General features: G+C 40.0%; 2 protein-coding genes across 3 annotated transcripts; one reads left to right on the top strand and one right to left on the bottom strand.

Moving 5' to 3' along the window:
- Nucleotides 1-496: 496 nt before the first annotated feature.
- On the bottom strand, nucleotides 497-2,949 carry LOC132698909 (dual specificity mitogen-activated protein kinase kinase 6). The gene is made up of 7 exons (XM_060665229.1): nucleotides 2,932-2,949; nucleotides 2,624-2,847; nucleotides 2,389-2,554; nucleotides 2,108-2,327; nucleotides 1,313-1,509; nucleotides 1,013-1,257; nucleotides 497-925 (listed from the first exon to the last, which is right to left on the bottom strand). The coding sequence occupies exons 1-7, from the start codon at nucleotides 2,932-2,934 to the stop codon at nucleotides 814-816; spliced, it is 1,167 nt and encodes a 388-aa protein (XP_060521212.1). The 5' UTR covers nucleotides 2,935-2,949; the 3' UTR covers nucleotides 497-813.
- Nucleotides 2,950-3,097: 148 nt separating this feature from the next.
- LOC132698907 (diacylglycerol kinase epsilon) lies at nucleotides 3,098-15,360 on the top strand. Of its 2 annotated transcripts, XM_060665226.1 has the most exons (11): nucleotides 3,114-3,643; nucleotides 3,853-4,021; nucleotides 5,074-5,204; nucleotides 5,264-5,411; nucleotides 7,090-7,229; nucleotides 7,313-7,390; nucleotides 8,110-8,255; nucleotides 11,133-11,301; nucleotides 11,389-11,554; nucleotides 13,297-13,439; nucleotides 15,216-15,360. In XM_060665226.1, exons 1-11 carry the CDS (start codon nucleotides 3,470-3,472, stop codon nucleotides 15,327-15,329), a joined length of 1,578 nt encoding a protein of 525 aa, XP_060521209.1. In that variant the 5' UTR covers nucleotides 3,114-3,469; the 3' UTR covers nucleotides 15,330-15,360. The 2 variants fall into 2 exon arrangements, with proteins under 2 accessions (XP_060521210.1, XP_060521209.1); XM_060665227.1 differs by lacking the exon at nucleotides 13,297-13,439 and having other exon boundaries at nucleotides 3,098-3,643; nucleotides 15,216-15,353.
- The last annotated feature ends 58 nt before the right edge of the window (nucleotides 15,361-15,418 follow it).

Raw genomic sequence — 15,418 nt, 5'->3', positions numbered from 1 at the left:
GCTGAACGCGAAAAACAGTAGAAAATAGGAATGAAACAGAAAACGTGGTCATCAATGTGAAAACAGGAAATCTACTGTTAAAACAGTAGGGTTGGTAACGCTGCGCTGGATACAAATCAAGGGAGATTGCATCGAGCAAATTGTGACGTTAGGCCGGTTCTTAAAGCTGGGGAATAATTTTAGCTCATATTTTTCTGTGTTTGCTGTTTACGCTGTGAATTAATGCTGTGGAAAAAGAAAGTAGTTGGGACAAATAATGTTATAAATGGAAATAATTTCGATAAAACACTGTAGTGTTACTTTCACATATATTTTGGTTGTGTTAAGCTACCTTTATTCTCTGTGGCTAGGCCTACCTATGGTCTAACAGTGCTCGTTCTTAACCAATGACATTTCGACATCGGACAACCAACATGGCGGCTGACAGATTGTCAATATGTCAACTGTTGTGCGAAATTGAGTAAAGTGTGTGGAAATCGCTGATCAGAAGGAAAACTGCGCAAAGTCGGTGAAAATTTTTATTACCCGAAGGAAGGAAACTTCAATTTTACTAAAATATTCCGTGATGTATTTTCAAAACTAAACTTAACACAATACAACTAGGCATATGGACGTTGTTAGTAAATAAATCCTATTTTTTTTTTCAAAAACCAAAACGTCTACTCTCCGACTAGAATCGACTAAGTTATTTCCCATAGAATTGGATATTGACACGTCGCGAGGGTCGGCGATTCCTTCGATTTTTTTTTCAGTCTTTCGGCGACACAAACGCCCCGCCCCCGTATGAAAAACCTAAAAAACGATGCACGAGTCTCAGGGATTGTCCGGCAGGTCGAGCACCTCCCCGATAAATCCCGAAATGTCCGAGTCGAGGTCGCGGTGCTTCGTCAGAAACTGGTGCTGCAGCAGCTGATCGTAGTTCCACCTAATCAAACGTTTCGCGAAAAATAAGCGTACCAGTAAATACGACGTGGACATTTATTTATCGCCCCTTTGAAGCTAAATCACGCACCTGTCCATGTATTTCTTCTGCAAACACTTGACGATAAAGTCTTCGAAGTCTGCTGTAAATTGACCATCGGACGGCAACCGGGGCGGGTCGTCCGTCACCACCTGCTTGAGCTGCTCGAACGGGGTGCCCCATTTGTTGTAGGGGAACGCCCCGGTGGCGAGCTCGAGCAGCGAGATCCCCAAGGACCACACGTCCGACCTTATGTCGTACTGGGAAGGGTTACCCTGGGGGTCTATCCGTTCGGGCTGAAACGGGGGGCCTCGAAATGCCCGACTCAGACTTCGGCGGGAAAAAACTCACCGCCATGTATGGCTTGCATCCCGCGTCGATCGTTTTCGCCACGGAATCCACCAGATAGCCGCTAATGCCGAAATCGCACATTTTCACCTCACCCTGCCGATTCACCAAAATGTTTGAGGGTTTGACGTCGCGATGGATCACCCTCAGTCTCGAATATAAATAGTGCAGGGCGCTCACCACCGCGAACGCTATCTTTCCTGCGGAAGAACATTATTCGAATTGCGTTCCGAAAGTTCCGTGCCATCCAAACCTGATTATCTTGATATGGCATACGGCTCTCCGCTTACAAATTTACAAGTATAGAACGTAAAATGTGCAGAATGCTCGTAATAATGTAATGTAATATATAAGGAGTGAGGTGCATAAAATATCAAAATCAAAACACCACAGTTCGTAGAACTACTATCGCTATTAACGATGACAAATGGATACCACAGTACCGAACAGTTTTGTAAAAATTGTTTTTGATATGCCAAGTTGTAACGGCATTAAAAGTCAACAATGTTGGAGTGCCTCAAGGCTCAATACTTGGACCAATATTGTTCATCTTATATATAAGCGATTTGTTGGTTTTGCAAGATACCTTAATAGCATATGCGGATGATACTGCAGTACGAATGAACTCTGCAGTTTTTGGTGTTATAAAAAATCTGAAAAATCTCAATGTCCACAAAAAACTGCTTAAAAAGAAAGTTAGAGTTTTTTATGTAAAAGTAATTTTTGGCAATAAATATTATTACCTCTTTTGTCATAGTAGTTTTATTTTTTGTATTTTTAATAGTGCAAATACATTACCCAGCACAAACTCGGGGATTTTCCGGCCGTTCCTATACACTTTGACGTAAAACTTGTCCAAGCTAGCGTCCATAACCTCCATGCATATCCAAACGTCCCCCTCGCGGAACAAGGCGCCATAAAACTGGACCGTGTACAAGCAATCGCTGCTCCGCATAGATATATCCAAGTCCATCAGTAGTCTTTTTTGTTCCTGAGAATTTACGGTGGCCGTTATCCGCTGCAATAAAAAAAAAAACGCATGGAATCGTTTCCGATCGCTCGGGAGGGCAAAATCTCGCCTTCACTGCCATAATTGTACCGCTCGGTAGGTGCCTCATCTTCTCGACGATGCCGTAAGCGCCGCGGCCGAGGTCGCAAATCTTCTCGAGATCGTCCGCTTCGACGTCGAAAGTGCGGTCGCATATGGTTATCGTGGTCCGGGAATCCAAATTCCGCGGCGGCACGCTGAAATTCGCGCCCGCTATTGGTGGCTTTTTTTGCGTTTCGGGAAACACGAGAGGAAGCGATGCTTACATGGGCGCAGTTTCTTTCTGCATCACGATTTTGAGGCCCGGCTTCTTTCGTCTACCAGACATTTTTATGGTTAACGTCCCCTGCTGAATAGATGTAACGAGACGGCTAAGCCGCTGCGACCTCGTTCGTCGGGAATCGCGCGACGTTTTCTTTCCCTCGTTGTTTGGTTTTTTTCTATATCGAAATCGGCACGTCTCGACCACAATCAAACGCCAAACGTGACCCTAAAAAGAAATAAATTAAAACCGCCACAGACTGCAAAACGGACCCGTCAGGCATAGAAAAGATCGACCGGTAACGTAATTTACCATCCATCCAAAAAAGAGGAAGACGTGTTGATTTGTAGAAATTCGAATCGTTGAACCGGTAGCTGTCGGTGGTTAGTAAACAGGCGAGATGTTCACCTAAAAAAAAATAAAACCGCTACAGACTACAAAAAGGCCCTGTCAGGCACAGAAGTTGCCGCAATTTGTTCTTTCCCGAAAAAGAGGAAGACGCTTCTTGTATCCTTGTATCAAGGCGAATGCTATTGATGTGGTGCAATGGCCGCTGTGCAATTAGGTTGTAAAAATCTAATTCGATTAGTAGAAATTCGTATCGTAGAAGCAGTAGATATCGGTGGTTAGTAAACCAGGCGAGACGTTCACAAAAAAAAATTAAAACCGCTACAGACTGCAAAATGACCCCGTCAAGCATAGAACTGACTGAAAATGAGGAAGACGAGTCTACTGTCAACGCGAACAGTATTGATGCGGCGCGATGTGAGCTGTGTAATTGCGATGTAAAAATGTAATTCGATTAGTAGACATTCGTATCGTCGAGGCGGTGTTTAGTAAAACGTTCGAGATGTTCTCGTTTGGGGAGACGTTTCTTCCGTTCGGGTTTGGCGCGTTTGCGGGCGGGGCTGCGTTGTGCGTTTTCGGCTTTTACGTCTGCAAGCGACTCTGCGGCGAGGGAGATGTATCGCTTAGAGATTCGAGCACAAACCACACCTGGACACCCATAAGGGTAACCGACAAGGTAAATGTGTTTAATAATTACCATCTTTAATAGTATATGTTAATGTTAACCTTGCATTTTATCGGCAATTTATCAACTGACGGCAAAATTTTATAGGCAAATTATGTTAATATCCGTTTTTTAAAACACGCGAAACTACAGGGTGTCGGGAATAGACTAGGGAGTGACCAAGTGCTCCTAAGTAAACGATGCGTCTCTGATTGTTGCAGTCATGGTACTGTTCTATATGTGAGTCCTTTCTCATCCATGGCGCCGGCGTCTATTGTGATTGTTGCGGGGTCTGCGCGGACCCGCAGTGCGTTAAAAGGGCGGATCAAACTTTGAGGTGCAAAGTGGTAGCGAGCACCTGCCAAGTCCACCTTCATCATTGGGTGAAAGGTAAAGAAAGGGAAAAACGAACCAACCAACTGGCCGGTACACTTAGAAAACATTCTGAAAATTTAATACAATCAATTGATCAAATAATTATGGGTTACGATAGATAATATCAATTATCTGCACATTTTAAAAGAATCGAAATGCAAGTGCAAATGTATGTACTTACGATTCATATCCTTCGGAAAAATATCAGATTGTTTAAACATTTTTTTTTAAAACGTATTTTTTTATTTTAAAACACAGCAATAAAAAATAACGGACAGTGCAAAAATAAATAGTTAAACGGAAAAACATTGGTGAAAGACCAGTGCCAGTATATACGGATATGCGGTCTAAAAATATTACAGAAGAAAATAAAATTCCTGCAAAAACAATTCCTGCTCAAGAACGCAAGCAAATCAGATAGAGAACACAAGAGAGCATACATGTATTTAATGAATATTTAGCATTCTCACTGGCAAAGATAAAATATTTTTGTCAAGATGTTTAGAGAACATTTTTGTTATTTTACAGTTGATGTACATTAATAAGTTTTGATGTATAAAACTTAGTTCCCAGTATTCCACCTATGGAGGTGATAGATTTAGTAAATTTCACACTAACTCGGAAACAGGTTAACCCATTGCTGAAACAAGATTTATTAGATTGCTTTAGACCAAAATTATTTTGAATTTAATTGATAGATTTATATCTCTAAAGAAGGTTTGATTATGGGAAACCCACTTAGTCCTCTGTTAGCCGAGATTTTTATGGATAATTTGGAAAATATCATACTAGAACATCCTTGAAGTAAAAGTTTTTTATGGTGGTATAGATACGTGGATCATGTCTTTGCTTGCTTTGTTTTGGAACGGACAGACAATTGAATTCTATTAGAAGAAAACCCCTAAGTTGGGAACACTGTCCAGATTTTTCACTAAGGGTTCGTTTTTCTCCGGCACAGAATGCTAACACGTCAAAAACGACCACAGTTAAAAATGGCGGTAAAACGCACACGACACGGACCACGGAACGAATCATTCGGATTCTTGAGGTTAGTTTTTATGCCGCAGGCAACTTGCCCGGGGGGGCGGCGTGCGCCGCCTGCGGCGATGACTGTTCCGCGGAACCCGGCCTCGTGGACTTCGAATGTTGCTGGTGCCAGAGGACGGTCCATGTCGAGTGCTTGAAATCGATTGGCGAGGTATTAAAAAAATAACGGGGTGGCGGCTGGGGACGTTGTTAACGAGTCGGGGTTGTCAGGAGTGCGATTTCGGACGCTACCGGTCGATGATCGTGCCGCCGTTTGCCGTGCAGGTCGTCAGACGCAAAGGTCGCTTGAAAAAGCAGTTGCTACTTAAGGCGGTGACGGACCCGGGCTGGGACGGCTGGACGCCCCTGGTCGTCGTAGGTATTGTAACGGTCGTCGGCGTTTTCGCGGACGATTTCACGTATACTTCAACCAAAAATATAATGCTTTTACGACCGACCCCGTGATTAACTTTGCCTACTGTTTATTGCTTCAAAACCGCAGCCCCTTACACGTAACGATTCCGGGACTTTCCTAATAATTTTAGTACCTACACTGGCAAGCGGGATATAATCTTTTTCGCCGAGCAATTCTTGAAACATGTACTTAAAAAAATTAGTACAAAGTAACAATTTATCATGTTCTATTTCATTACATTTAATATACAAAATGTTAAGTACAATAATAATAAATTGTCAGTCACTTAAAAAATCGTCACTCTCGCTACTGCCGTCACCTAGTTCAGTGATCAACTCCGCCACTAATCATTCTCGATAAATATTTTATTTTATTACTCGTTTTTCACAGTTAGGCCAGCTTTGTACTGATATTTTAGCGACCTCTTGCCAAATTACGTTTATGGTACTATCACTAAATTTTGGTGCAGTGTTATTTCTTCTTATATGCCCTTTCAACTCAGACCAATCAATGTTATGCTATCGAATCGATTTTGTAGTCTTTATTAAAGTGTTTTATTTTTAATTATTCCAGAAGTTGTTTTTTCGTGTAGTTCTCTTCAAGATATAAATCATTTTATTACAGAAATTGTTTAATTTCTTCTTTATTCGAACAAGTAACAACGATACGCGGTATTATGCAAAACAACGACAGTATTTGGCCATAGATTTTATTTTCAAACCAGTCCTCAAATTTTCAATGTAATCTACACTTGAATCTTTGACGTTTTTGGCAGACAATAGTAAGGCATCTTCCACCCAGCATGAAGAATTATCATGCGTTTTCCATGTGAAGGCGGTACGTCTAGTACACACTTGTTACTGTTATCACACCATCCCTTTTTTTACTGTGTCGTGAGTGTCGACCCACGTTTCGTCTATTTTGCTCTCGAAATTTGTCAATTGCATTTAAATAATTAATAATTAGCACTTGACGTAATTAATTGGAACAGGAAATCCATTTTCTTCAAAAAAGTACGCAACCACTCTTTGACACAACTAATGTTGAAGTATGTCAGTACTTTTTTATGCAGTTCTCCTAGGGTTAAGACACTATTCAGTTCATAAGCGTCGTAGATTATACGCCTAATTTGATTTGCGTCTTGCTCTTTAAAAACTCGCGAAGTACCAGCATCTTCTCTCACTTTCCTCTTGACTTTTCTTACAGTTGACTTCGGAACTTTGCAATCAAAACAAGTAATGAGAAATAATAAATTAAACTTTTGGCATAAAGAAAGTATCAATTCGAGATTGATTATCAACTTCAAAATTTGGATCATTTACTTCAAAAATGTTCATGGCATCCCCCAAATTTGCAATTATCCTATGCCGCTATTGCTGCTCCTATTTTCCCTTCCGAATTTCTTACGAAATTCTAAACATATAAAAAAATACCCTGCAGCATTAAGTTTAAAACGGTCCATTTACGTTCGAAATAAAAGTTTCTACAAATATTCGTTACTTAATGCAGAATAAACATCTGTTGGAATGTGTTTTACCACGTTCCCGCGAAGGTCCGCGGTTAAGGTACCGTAAAATACTGAAAACGTCAATGAAATAAATGCACTATATTTTTGGTCGTGTTATAACCCCCGCGGTTCCAGGCAACACGCGGTCCGGCAACAGCGATGGCGCCGCCGTCCTTTCCGCTTTTCGGAAATTTTTGAACCCCGTGCAGGTCGTCGACCTTACCGACCGGCAGGCGATCGCCGCGCTGCAGTGGTGCGTCCTTTTGGCGCCCAAGGTAAACGTGCGGATATCGATTCGAATGTTTTTCGCGGATCGGTTGGGAATCGATTCGAATCAGTAGTCGCACGGGTGTTTCAGGCGGTGAGGCTGGTGGTCGCGGGCGGCGACGGTACGATAGCCCGCGTGTTAACGGCGTCGCACAAGCTCGACTTGGAAGTAAGTGGACTGTTTCGATTATTTATTTATTTATTATATATTATTTGCAATATGGATATACGATTGTTCTGCTTTTTCTGTATGCCTAACTTTGTGGAGGGATGTTAAAAACTTCGGTTTCTATAAGTTTGAGGACATTGGAGTTAACAGGGGGAAAAGATTGTTTCGCCGAATGGCAGATTTCAGTATACAGTGGTAAGGTGGAAGCCTTAAAACTGTATGCCCTAGATTTTTTGCATAATTATCACAGACGTATCCCTTTGTCGGTTCAAGCTTTGTTGGTTTTCGGTATAATCTTCGTGGAAATAAATGCCAAGGTCTATATATTTCTTTAAAATCTCTAAGATCTCTAAGATCTCTGAATCATTATTAAGGAGATCGTTTTGGCTTTTGAAAAAATAGCACTTGAAAATTTGTAACCTCTAAATGACATCAACATTTTACATCTGTACATGGGTTCATGATAAATAGTATGCCTTCTACATATACAGGGGTAGTTCATATTTGACCAACGAAGAATATAAAAGCCGAAGATCTGTAGGAACTGAAGCAGGTGTCAGATAATAATGAACGAAGTTGCGAATGTATATATTTAATCCAAATAAACAAAATAAGCAAGAAAATAAACGTCTGATGTGATGTGATCACTTATACTTTGACGTTTCACGACCTTGTGACGTAGGCGTTGCGGCCTCGTAGATGACGAGTTTCTGTTTCAGCCGGAACCGTTGTTGGGTATAATACCGTTGGGTACCGGTAACGACCTGTCGCGGGTGCTGGGGTGGGGCAAAGAGAACCCGTCCGAGGTGGACGTGGCTCGAACCCTCGACGATATCGGCAACGCGCGCATCTCCGAACTAGACAGGTTCGTATTATTCAAGTCCCGTGTCGACCGTTCAAAGTATCGAAAAGCTCCAAAATGTCGAATGTCAAATAGAAAGGGACAAATATAATATATACTGCCGGCCAAGGTAAAAGTTGACGTCTGCCAAATCAGATGTATCTAGATTTTATGAACGGCAGCATTGACAATTTTGTACGTCTTTTAAACAAGCACCATTTTGCTAAAGTATTATTGTTTATTATCCACAATTACTCAACCTATGCCTTATTGATTATGAACCCATCTGTATAGAATAGACGAAAAGTAAAATTTCCACATTTCTTAAACTTTGTTATGAAAATGAAAATTCACTTTTTACCAAAATACGTTGGGTTTTTCACCTGATGATAAGAATGAAACTGTCGCTAACAGTTGAGAGTGAGCCTCGCGCCTTCTTTATTCGGAGCCCGATATTTGTGTTGATTGTTCGTCTTTTCCCATGTAAAACGGTTTAAATGGTTGAAATGAAACAAAAAAACATTTATTCGAGGCTTCTATTAAGGTATACAAAGGCTGCCGAAAAAATTACTTGCTAATGATTAAATAGCGCACTTTAACCTAAAATTAACCGAATTCCTCTTTAAAAAACGTAATAAAATGTTATCTAAATAAGGTAAATCATTTAAAGCCGGTATTAAATTTGATTGCCCTATATAAATCGCTCTATCGCGTATAATTTCGTATATCGTTTCGTACACTTGCGCCAGAAATATAGTGCTTTTACAACCGACCCCGTGATTACCTTCGCCTACTGTTTATTACCCCAAAATCGCAGCCCCTTATAGAACACCCTGCCGGACAGACCCTTCCACTACCGTCCTAGGAATTTATCTACCTACACCAACAAGAGGGATGTAACTACAGTCGAAATTCTATGTAGCGAAATTGAAGGGACTGCTATTTTTTTCGTTATTAGGCACTTGGAAAATAACAATACGCATATGTGTTCTGTAATATTTAATTATTTTATATACATATTTTAACATCTACTTAGGAACATTTTATATAAACATTTAAGAACTACATTTAATGTTTCAAAAAATCGGTCATTTTCTTTTGATTTTTTTTAGTATACCAATACGCATCTCATACTTTGGTTTGTATTTTCGCCATTTTTTCGAGAGGGGCATCTTCCCCATGATATATAAAAAAAATTCTCAAGCAGCTTAACTGAATATAGGGCGTGTTGAATGGTTGGTGGTGGTCCCAGATCAACTTCTTCATCTTCTTCTTCCTCTTGGTGCTCTTGCTCTTCCTCTCACCCTTTCTTGTAGTAATATGGCTTGCAACTTGCAACTCCTCACTTGTAAATGTAATTGTTGTTTGAAACCGCTTTATCCACTCGCTTAGTGGCTGATCATCTTCCAAGTCCTGTTCGCATTCTGTCTCGGTAATAAGTCCTGCATGACGATAGGAGTGTTGAATTGTTTCTGCTGTCACCTCTTTCCAAGTTTTACTAATAAAGTTGACTGCATCTAGCATATTAATGGAACATTTGTCTTGGGACTCGATCATTTCCATTAAAATGTTTTTCCTGTATCTACTATTTAGACTTTTTATTAAGCTCTGGTCCATCGGCTGTAATACACTTGTTGTTTTGGCTTATGGGGATATGGGGATGTGCAGAGCGGTTATCTAAGAGCAGTAATATTGTCCTGCCCTTTAAGTCTGCATCCCATTTCCGTATCTCCTCTTCAAAAATTTGTCATGTCATCCATGCATACTTGTTTGAATTGTAAGTGACCGGCAAATGCTTGATGTACTTAAAACATCGCGGGTTAGTTAATTTTCCAATCACGACTAGCTTTCTTTTTTCTCTCCCACTTATATTGGCAGTTACTAACACTGTTATACGTTCTTTAGAAAGTTTTCCACCCACACACTTTTCGCTTCGAAATTTAAGAGTTTTATCTGGCGTCATTTTGTAAAAAATACCAGTTTCGTCAGCATTCAAAATGTCGGCTGCAGGGTACTTTTCTGCTAGTTTTGGCCACGTCCTCTCCAGCCAATCGTTAGTGACGTTTCTGTCGACATCACGGGCTTCGCCACTTATCTGTCCATAATTTCTACCGTGTCTCTGTTTGAACTTCCCCCAACCATCCTTCCGAAGCCTTGAAATCGATAATGCCAAGCTGTTCAGAAAGCTTTTCTGCTTTTAGTTTTACGATAGGTCCAGAGAGTGGTACATTTTGAAGACGTTGGAACCACTGCAACATTGCCCTACCCAAATCTTCAAATTTTGGGTTTTTTAGTTTTTTACTAGAACTCCCTACCGCTTCAGCCTGAATGATTTTTTCTTTGCACTTCCAAATCGTAGATACAGTCGACGGTGTAAGTCCTTATCGACGTCCCACATTACTTTTCTTTTCTCCCACTTCTATCTCCCGAATTAAAGCGACTTTAACATTTAGAGATAAAATTTTTCGCTTACTCGCCATGCTCGCCGTATTCACTAAGTCTAATTAGAATTAGAATTAGAAGTTCTTGGTAGTTAGTTGACTTCAGAACTTTGGTCATGTACATTAATAGCTTACTACTGGAAGGATCACAGTCAAATATCTGCGTAATATATACGAACATATTGCAATTTAGATTAAACTCTTAAGAACGGTACATATCACCTGATGTTAAAAGAAACCCTTCTATTTATTCGAAAATAGCCCGCAGCATCAACGCTTAATCAAATTTAAGACGGTCCATTTACCTTTCAAATAAAAATTTCAAGTTTTTACAAATATTCGTTGCGGCAATAAATAATATTTTTGGTCGTATTCGATGACACACGAACTTTGAACGTTCTACGCTTTGACGCTCGTTATTCCGCGGACCCGCCACGGACCACAGCGGTCGTCGTTTCAGATGGCGCGTGGACGTAACGGCGACGAGACACCTGCCAATCCCCCTGCAGAGCAAGGTTCACTATCTCTACAATTACCTGAGCGTCGGTGTAGACGCGCAGGTCGCGTTGAGTTTCCACAAGACGAGACAGAGCGCGTTTTACTTGTACGGCAGCAGGCTGTTTAACAAGGTATGCGCGACACGGATCGCCGCGGAGTAACGGACCACCGCGGTGTCACGGACCGCTGCGTAGTCACAGACCGGATTTCATTTCCAGCTGTTGTACTTGTGTTTCGGGACTCAGCAAGCGTTGACGGCCGATTGCAAGAACCTCGAGCGCAGGCTCGAGTTGTACCTGGACGGCCGGAACGTCGCGCTTCCCGAACTGGAATCGATCGTCGTCCTCAACATTGCGTCGTGGGCCGCCGGGGTCGATCTTTGGGGTAAGTTTCGAGCATGGTATACTGAAGATATGACATTGGGTCACGTCGCTGACGTCACGCGGCGGTTAATTTGCGGGATTCGTAGAATTTCAGTGCTTTTTGGTGGTTTGGAGTAATTAGTTTTTTATCTGTAGCAGACCGTGATACGGAGTCTGTTCTAGACATTTCGATGAATCTCCATTTCTTTTTTAATTTGCCATTGCAAAAATCGACTGATATCAAAGAGAAATTGGCTCGAAACAGTCGGACTGATAGAAGAAATGGAAAAAAAAATTAGTCCAGACTCTTTTAGAAAGCAGCTAAGTTTCTTTTTTTAATGTATTTGGTTTACCACGTAATTGAATTCCAACCAAAAAAAAAGTTTTGGAAGCAAATACTTTCAAAAAATATACGCAGTGTGCCAAATAAAACGATCCACTATACGATCTGGAAACTCATAAGAGATACGGAAGAAAGTTTCCTGGATTCTTCTGAAGATTTAAAATATTAGTTTTGGTTAGTTTTCGACATGGACTTTGTTATTTTAAATTTTGGAATTTTTGGAATCCTTGGTTAAAATAAAGGTCCCTTTTCTTAATAAATTTCTATTCGAATTTTGCATAGTTTAGGCAGAAATTGAGATTACGTGTTTTTTTTTCCATATTTTGATTGCCCCATATAAAATTGTGTTGTGACGGTATTGCAACGAAAATTTAACGACAGACTAAGGAAGTGATACACTGCTCAATCAGTTTAATAGATGCCCCTCAGCTTACACAGGGTGTTCCAAATAGGTGGTGCCGTTTTAGCGAAATGAATTAACAAAATCTCAAGATTTGCAAATGGAGCACCCTATATTTTTATTCAAATATCAATTCTAGGAAAAAAAATTAGGTAAGTTTGTAATTTATCTTATATTTAAATTTTACTTACTTTTTGAGATATTCGTGTTGAATCAAAAGCTGTCCACATTAGGTCAATTGTTAGGTATTTTTTTAATAGCAAAGACATGATACTACTTCTTTTAAAGATATTATACTCCATAGTTTTTAAATAGAAATATGAAAAAGAACGGAAATAAACAGAAATGTCAAAGTTTGTACCTTAATGCGCAAAATAAAAAATTGTGATGTCATAGCCAACTACATTTTTAAATATTTCTTTGTTGTTTTGATGCCAGATGAAACGAGAATTTTAAGAGGAACATTTTTAACTACATTTTATTGATCGAATTAACGAATTCTTTTTAGTTCGCTTTTTGTTTTATAGATCTATTTATTCAAATTCAAATTACATGTGTTTGTTATTTGGTATTTTCAATCAAGTGGACACTTTTAGGACACCCTGTATCAACAAAATTATAATATTTTAAATATTCAGGAGAGTCCAAGTAACTTTTGTGGGAAACTTTTTTTCGTATCTCCTATGGGTTTCCACATCGTATAGTGGATCGCATTTGTTTCCAATAGATTATTTTCCTTTAATATTTTGTAAATCTGAGAATGTTTTGTTATCTTTTTGTTATGAGATTGCTGATCCTCCTCTGGCGAGGTTTGGAAAATGACATGTGAGAAATACATTATCGTTAATCCAAATGTTTGTATCATGATATATTGCAAAAGGCTGCCGAAATTTTTATCTCAGCGTGACGTCATGCGTGCGCCGGACGAATTTAAAACGGCGATCTGTCATATCTTTGTTTGATGTGTCGGGAGTTTCGGACGCTCGGGTGGGCGGAGCGCTGACGTAGTCGGTGTCCGAAGGTATGGGCGACGGTGGAAACTCGCAGCAGTGTCACCGGGACGGCGTCCTCGAAGTGGTCGGCATCTATTCGTCGTTCCACATCGCGCGACTCCAGATGGGCGTGTCGGCGCCCGTCAAGCTAGGTCGGGCCCGCGAGGTCGAAGTAAGGACGGCGCGAAGGGGGCGGGGATTGAGGACGTTCAACTTTCACATGACCGATACCGCATCAAAATTGATCCGACATTTAATTTTTTATAAAAATAATTATAACCAAAGCAAAAATTATTACATTTTTACGACGATTTACGAATCTTCTGCTGAACCTGCTACACGTCTTGGTCTCTCCAGAGCTTAACGAAAACTTACTCGCGTTTTACTCTGTACCTGTTTATACGGGGTGGTCGGAAACTTTGAGGAAAATAAATTCTAAAAAATTGTTACTCTTGTTTTGAGTCGATGATTGATATCGTCTAGCCACACTTCTAATTTACAGTAAGGCTATACTGGATTTCGCAAAATGCTTTCCTGTTGCGGAAATGCAAGCCAGCATTATTAACTTGCAAGCGACGTGTCAAAACAGTATGCTACAAATCAAAAAAGTGAAAAAATGGTATAAGTCAATGCAATAACATATTTAATTTAAGTAACATAAATACATTTGAGATTTTCGAAAATAAAAAATTTATAATAAAGGAAAATCTTGCATTGACCGCATGTTTTGTCTCCACCGCAAGGGTATTTCTTCCAGCATTAAGCGATCCGTTAAAGAAATGAGGTCCTATAAGATTATCTCCTATCATCCCCGCTCATACATTTTAAAGAAAATCGGTGCTGATGTTTTCCTTCAATATTTGCACGACTGAATGCAGCCTCGTCAGTGAACAAAACGACATTTAAGAATTGCGGGTAATTTTGAATTTTTCCTAAAATTTGATTACAGTGCCTTTGAACATGAAAGGGCGAACGACCACTTTCATGCAAAACTTCCCAAACTGTAGAGCAGCAAGTTTTCTCGTTGACGGGTCAGCCTCCACATTTTGCACTATTCTTTCTTCTCTTGCCGCGGTTCTTTTATACCTTGGTCTCCCTTTATTCATATTATCAGGTTTAAATGATCCTCTTTTACCAAGTCTTCTGTGTATGAATGTCTTAGCAGATAAAGCCGTCGTATATTCAGTATTTGAATATTCCTTACGGGTCATCACAGTAGCAGTAGGATAATAAGCTGTTTTAATAGAAACTGATTTTTAACGGATTGCGACAATAACTTTTTCAAATTTCATTAAGTCCCGTGAGGTAAAATCAACCCCTGTCCTTACATTCAAAATATCACTGACCACATTATAAAAGTTCTTAGGAAATATAAATTCAAAACCAGATTTACCAATTGTCCAAACATCTCTTGACAATTTCCGTTTGAGAAGCCATTAGTTTACAGCATTCCATCAACGAGTCTCAAAAAACATGAAACTACGACACTTCTACCAACGTAAAATCCGATAATGTATAGAAATCTATAAACAACAATCTTAACCGCGACTCAAGCCTTTACCTTACACATCCCTCCTCTAGCTCCGCCCCCCTCAGATCGTATATAAGCAGGTACGGAGTAGAATGCAAGCCAATTTCAGTTAATAGTACTGAAGAGATGGTGTAGGTTTTACAAAGATGGTAGCTATAGAAAGTACAGGAAGAGGAAGAAGAAAGGATTGTGTTGTCGCTTATGTTGTGTGAAATATCGACAAAAATATATTATTTTTGAAAACTGTTCCTTTCTTGTATATAACAATTATTTTTCTATAGAAAAAAGCCGAATTAATTTAGTAAACCTAGTAGAAAATTCAATAATACCAAATCATGTATGTTTAAATAATAAAAAAGAACGTAAATATAGAAAAATAAAGTTTTATAGTGATTTCAGTCAGGCCGTCGCTTTCAGATCAGGCTGACCGCGGCGGCGCCTGTGCAAATCGACGGCGAGCCCTGGGAGCAGCCGCCCGCCATCTTGAAAATCTCCTTCGTCAACAGGTGCCCCGTTTTGGTCAATAAATAAAGTTTCGTCGTTTGTTGTGTTTCGATTCTCCTGCTTCCCGTTAATTTTAACGACCTCGCGTTAGTCGCCGTCGCGTGTGTTCGTTTATC

Source organism: Cylas formicarius, unplaced genomic scaffold (assembly GCF_029955315.1).
Source record: "Cylas formicarius isolate icCylForm1 unplaced genomic scaffold, icCylForm1.1 PGA_scaffold_3__17_contigs__length_32017465, whole genome shotgun sequence".
In the NCBI taxonomy this organism is placed as follows: domain Eukaryota; kingdom Metazoa; phylum Arthropoda; class Insecta; order Coleoptera; family Brentidae; genus Cylas; species Cylas formicarius.
The sequence above is the reverse complement of the archived record's forward strand: the minus strand, read 5'-3'. Positions and strand labels throughout refer to the sequence as shown.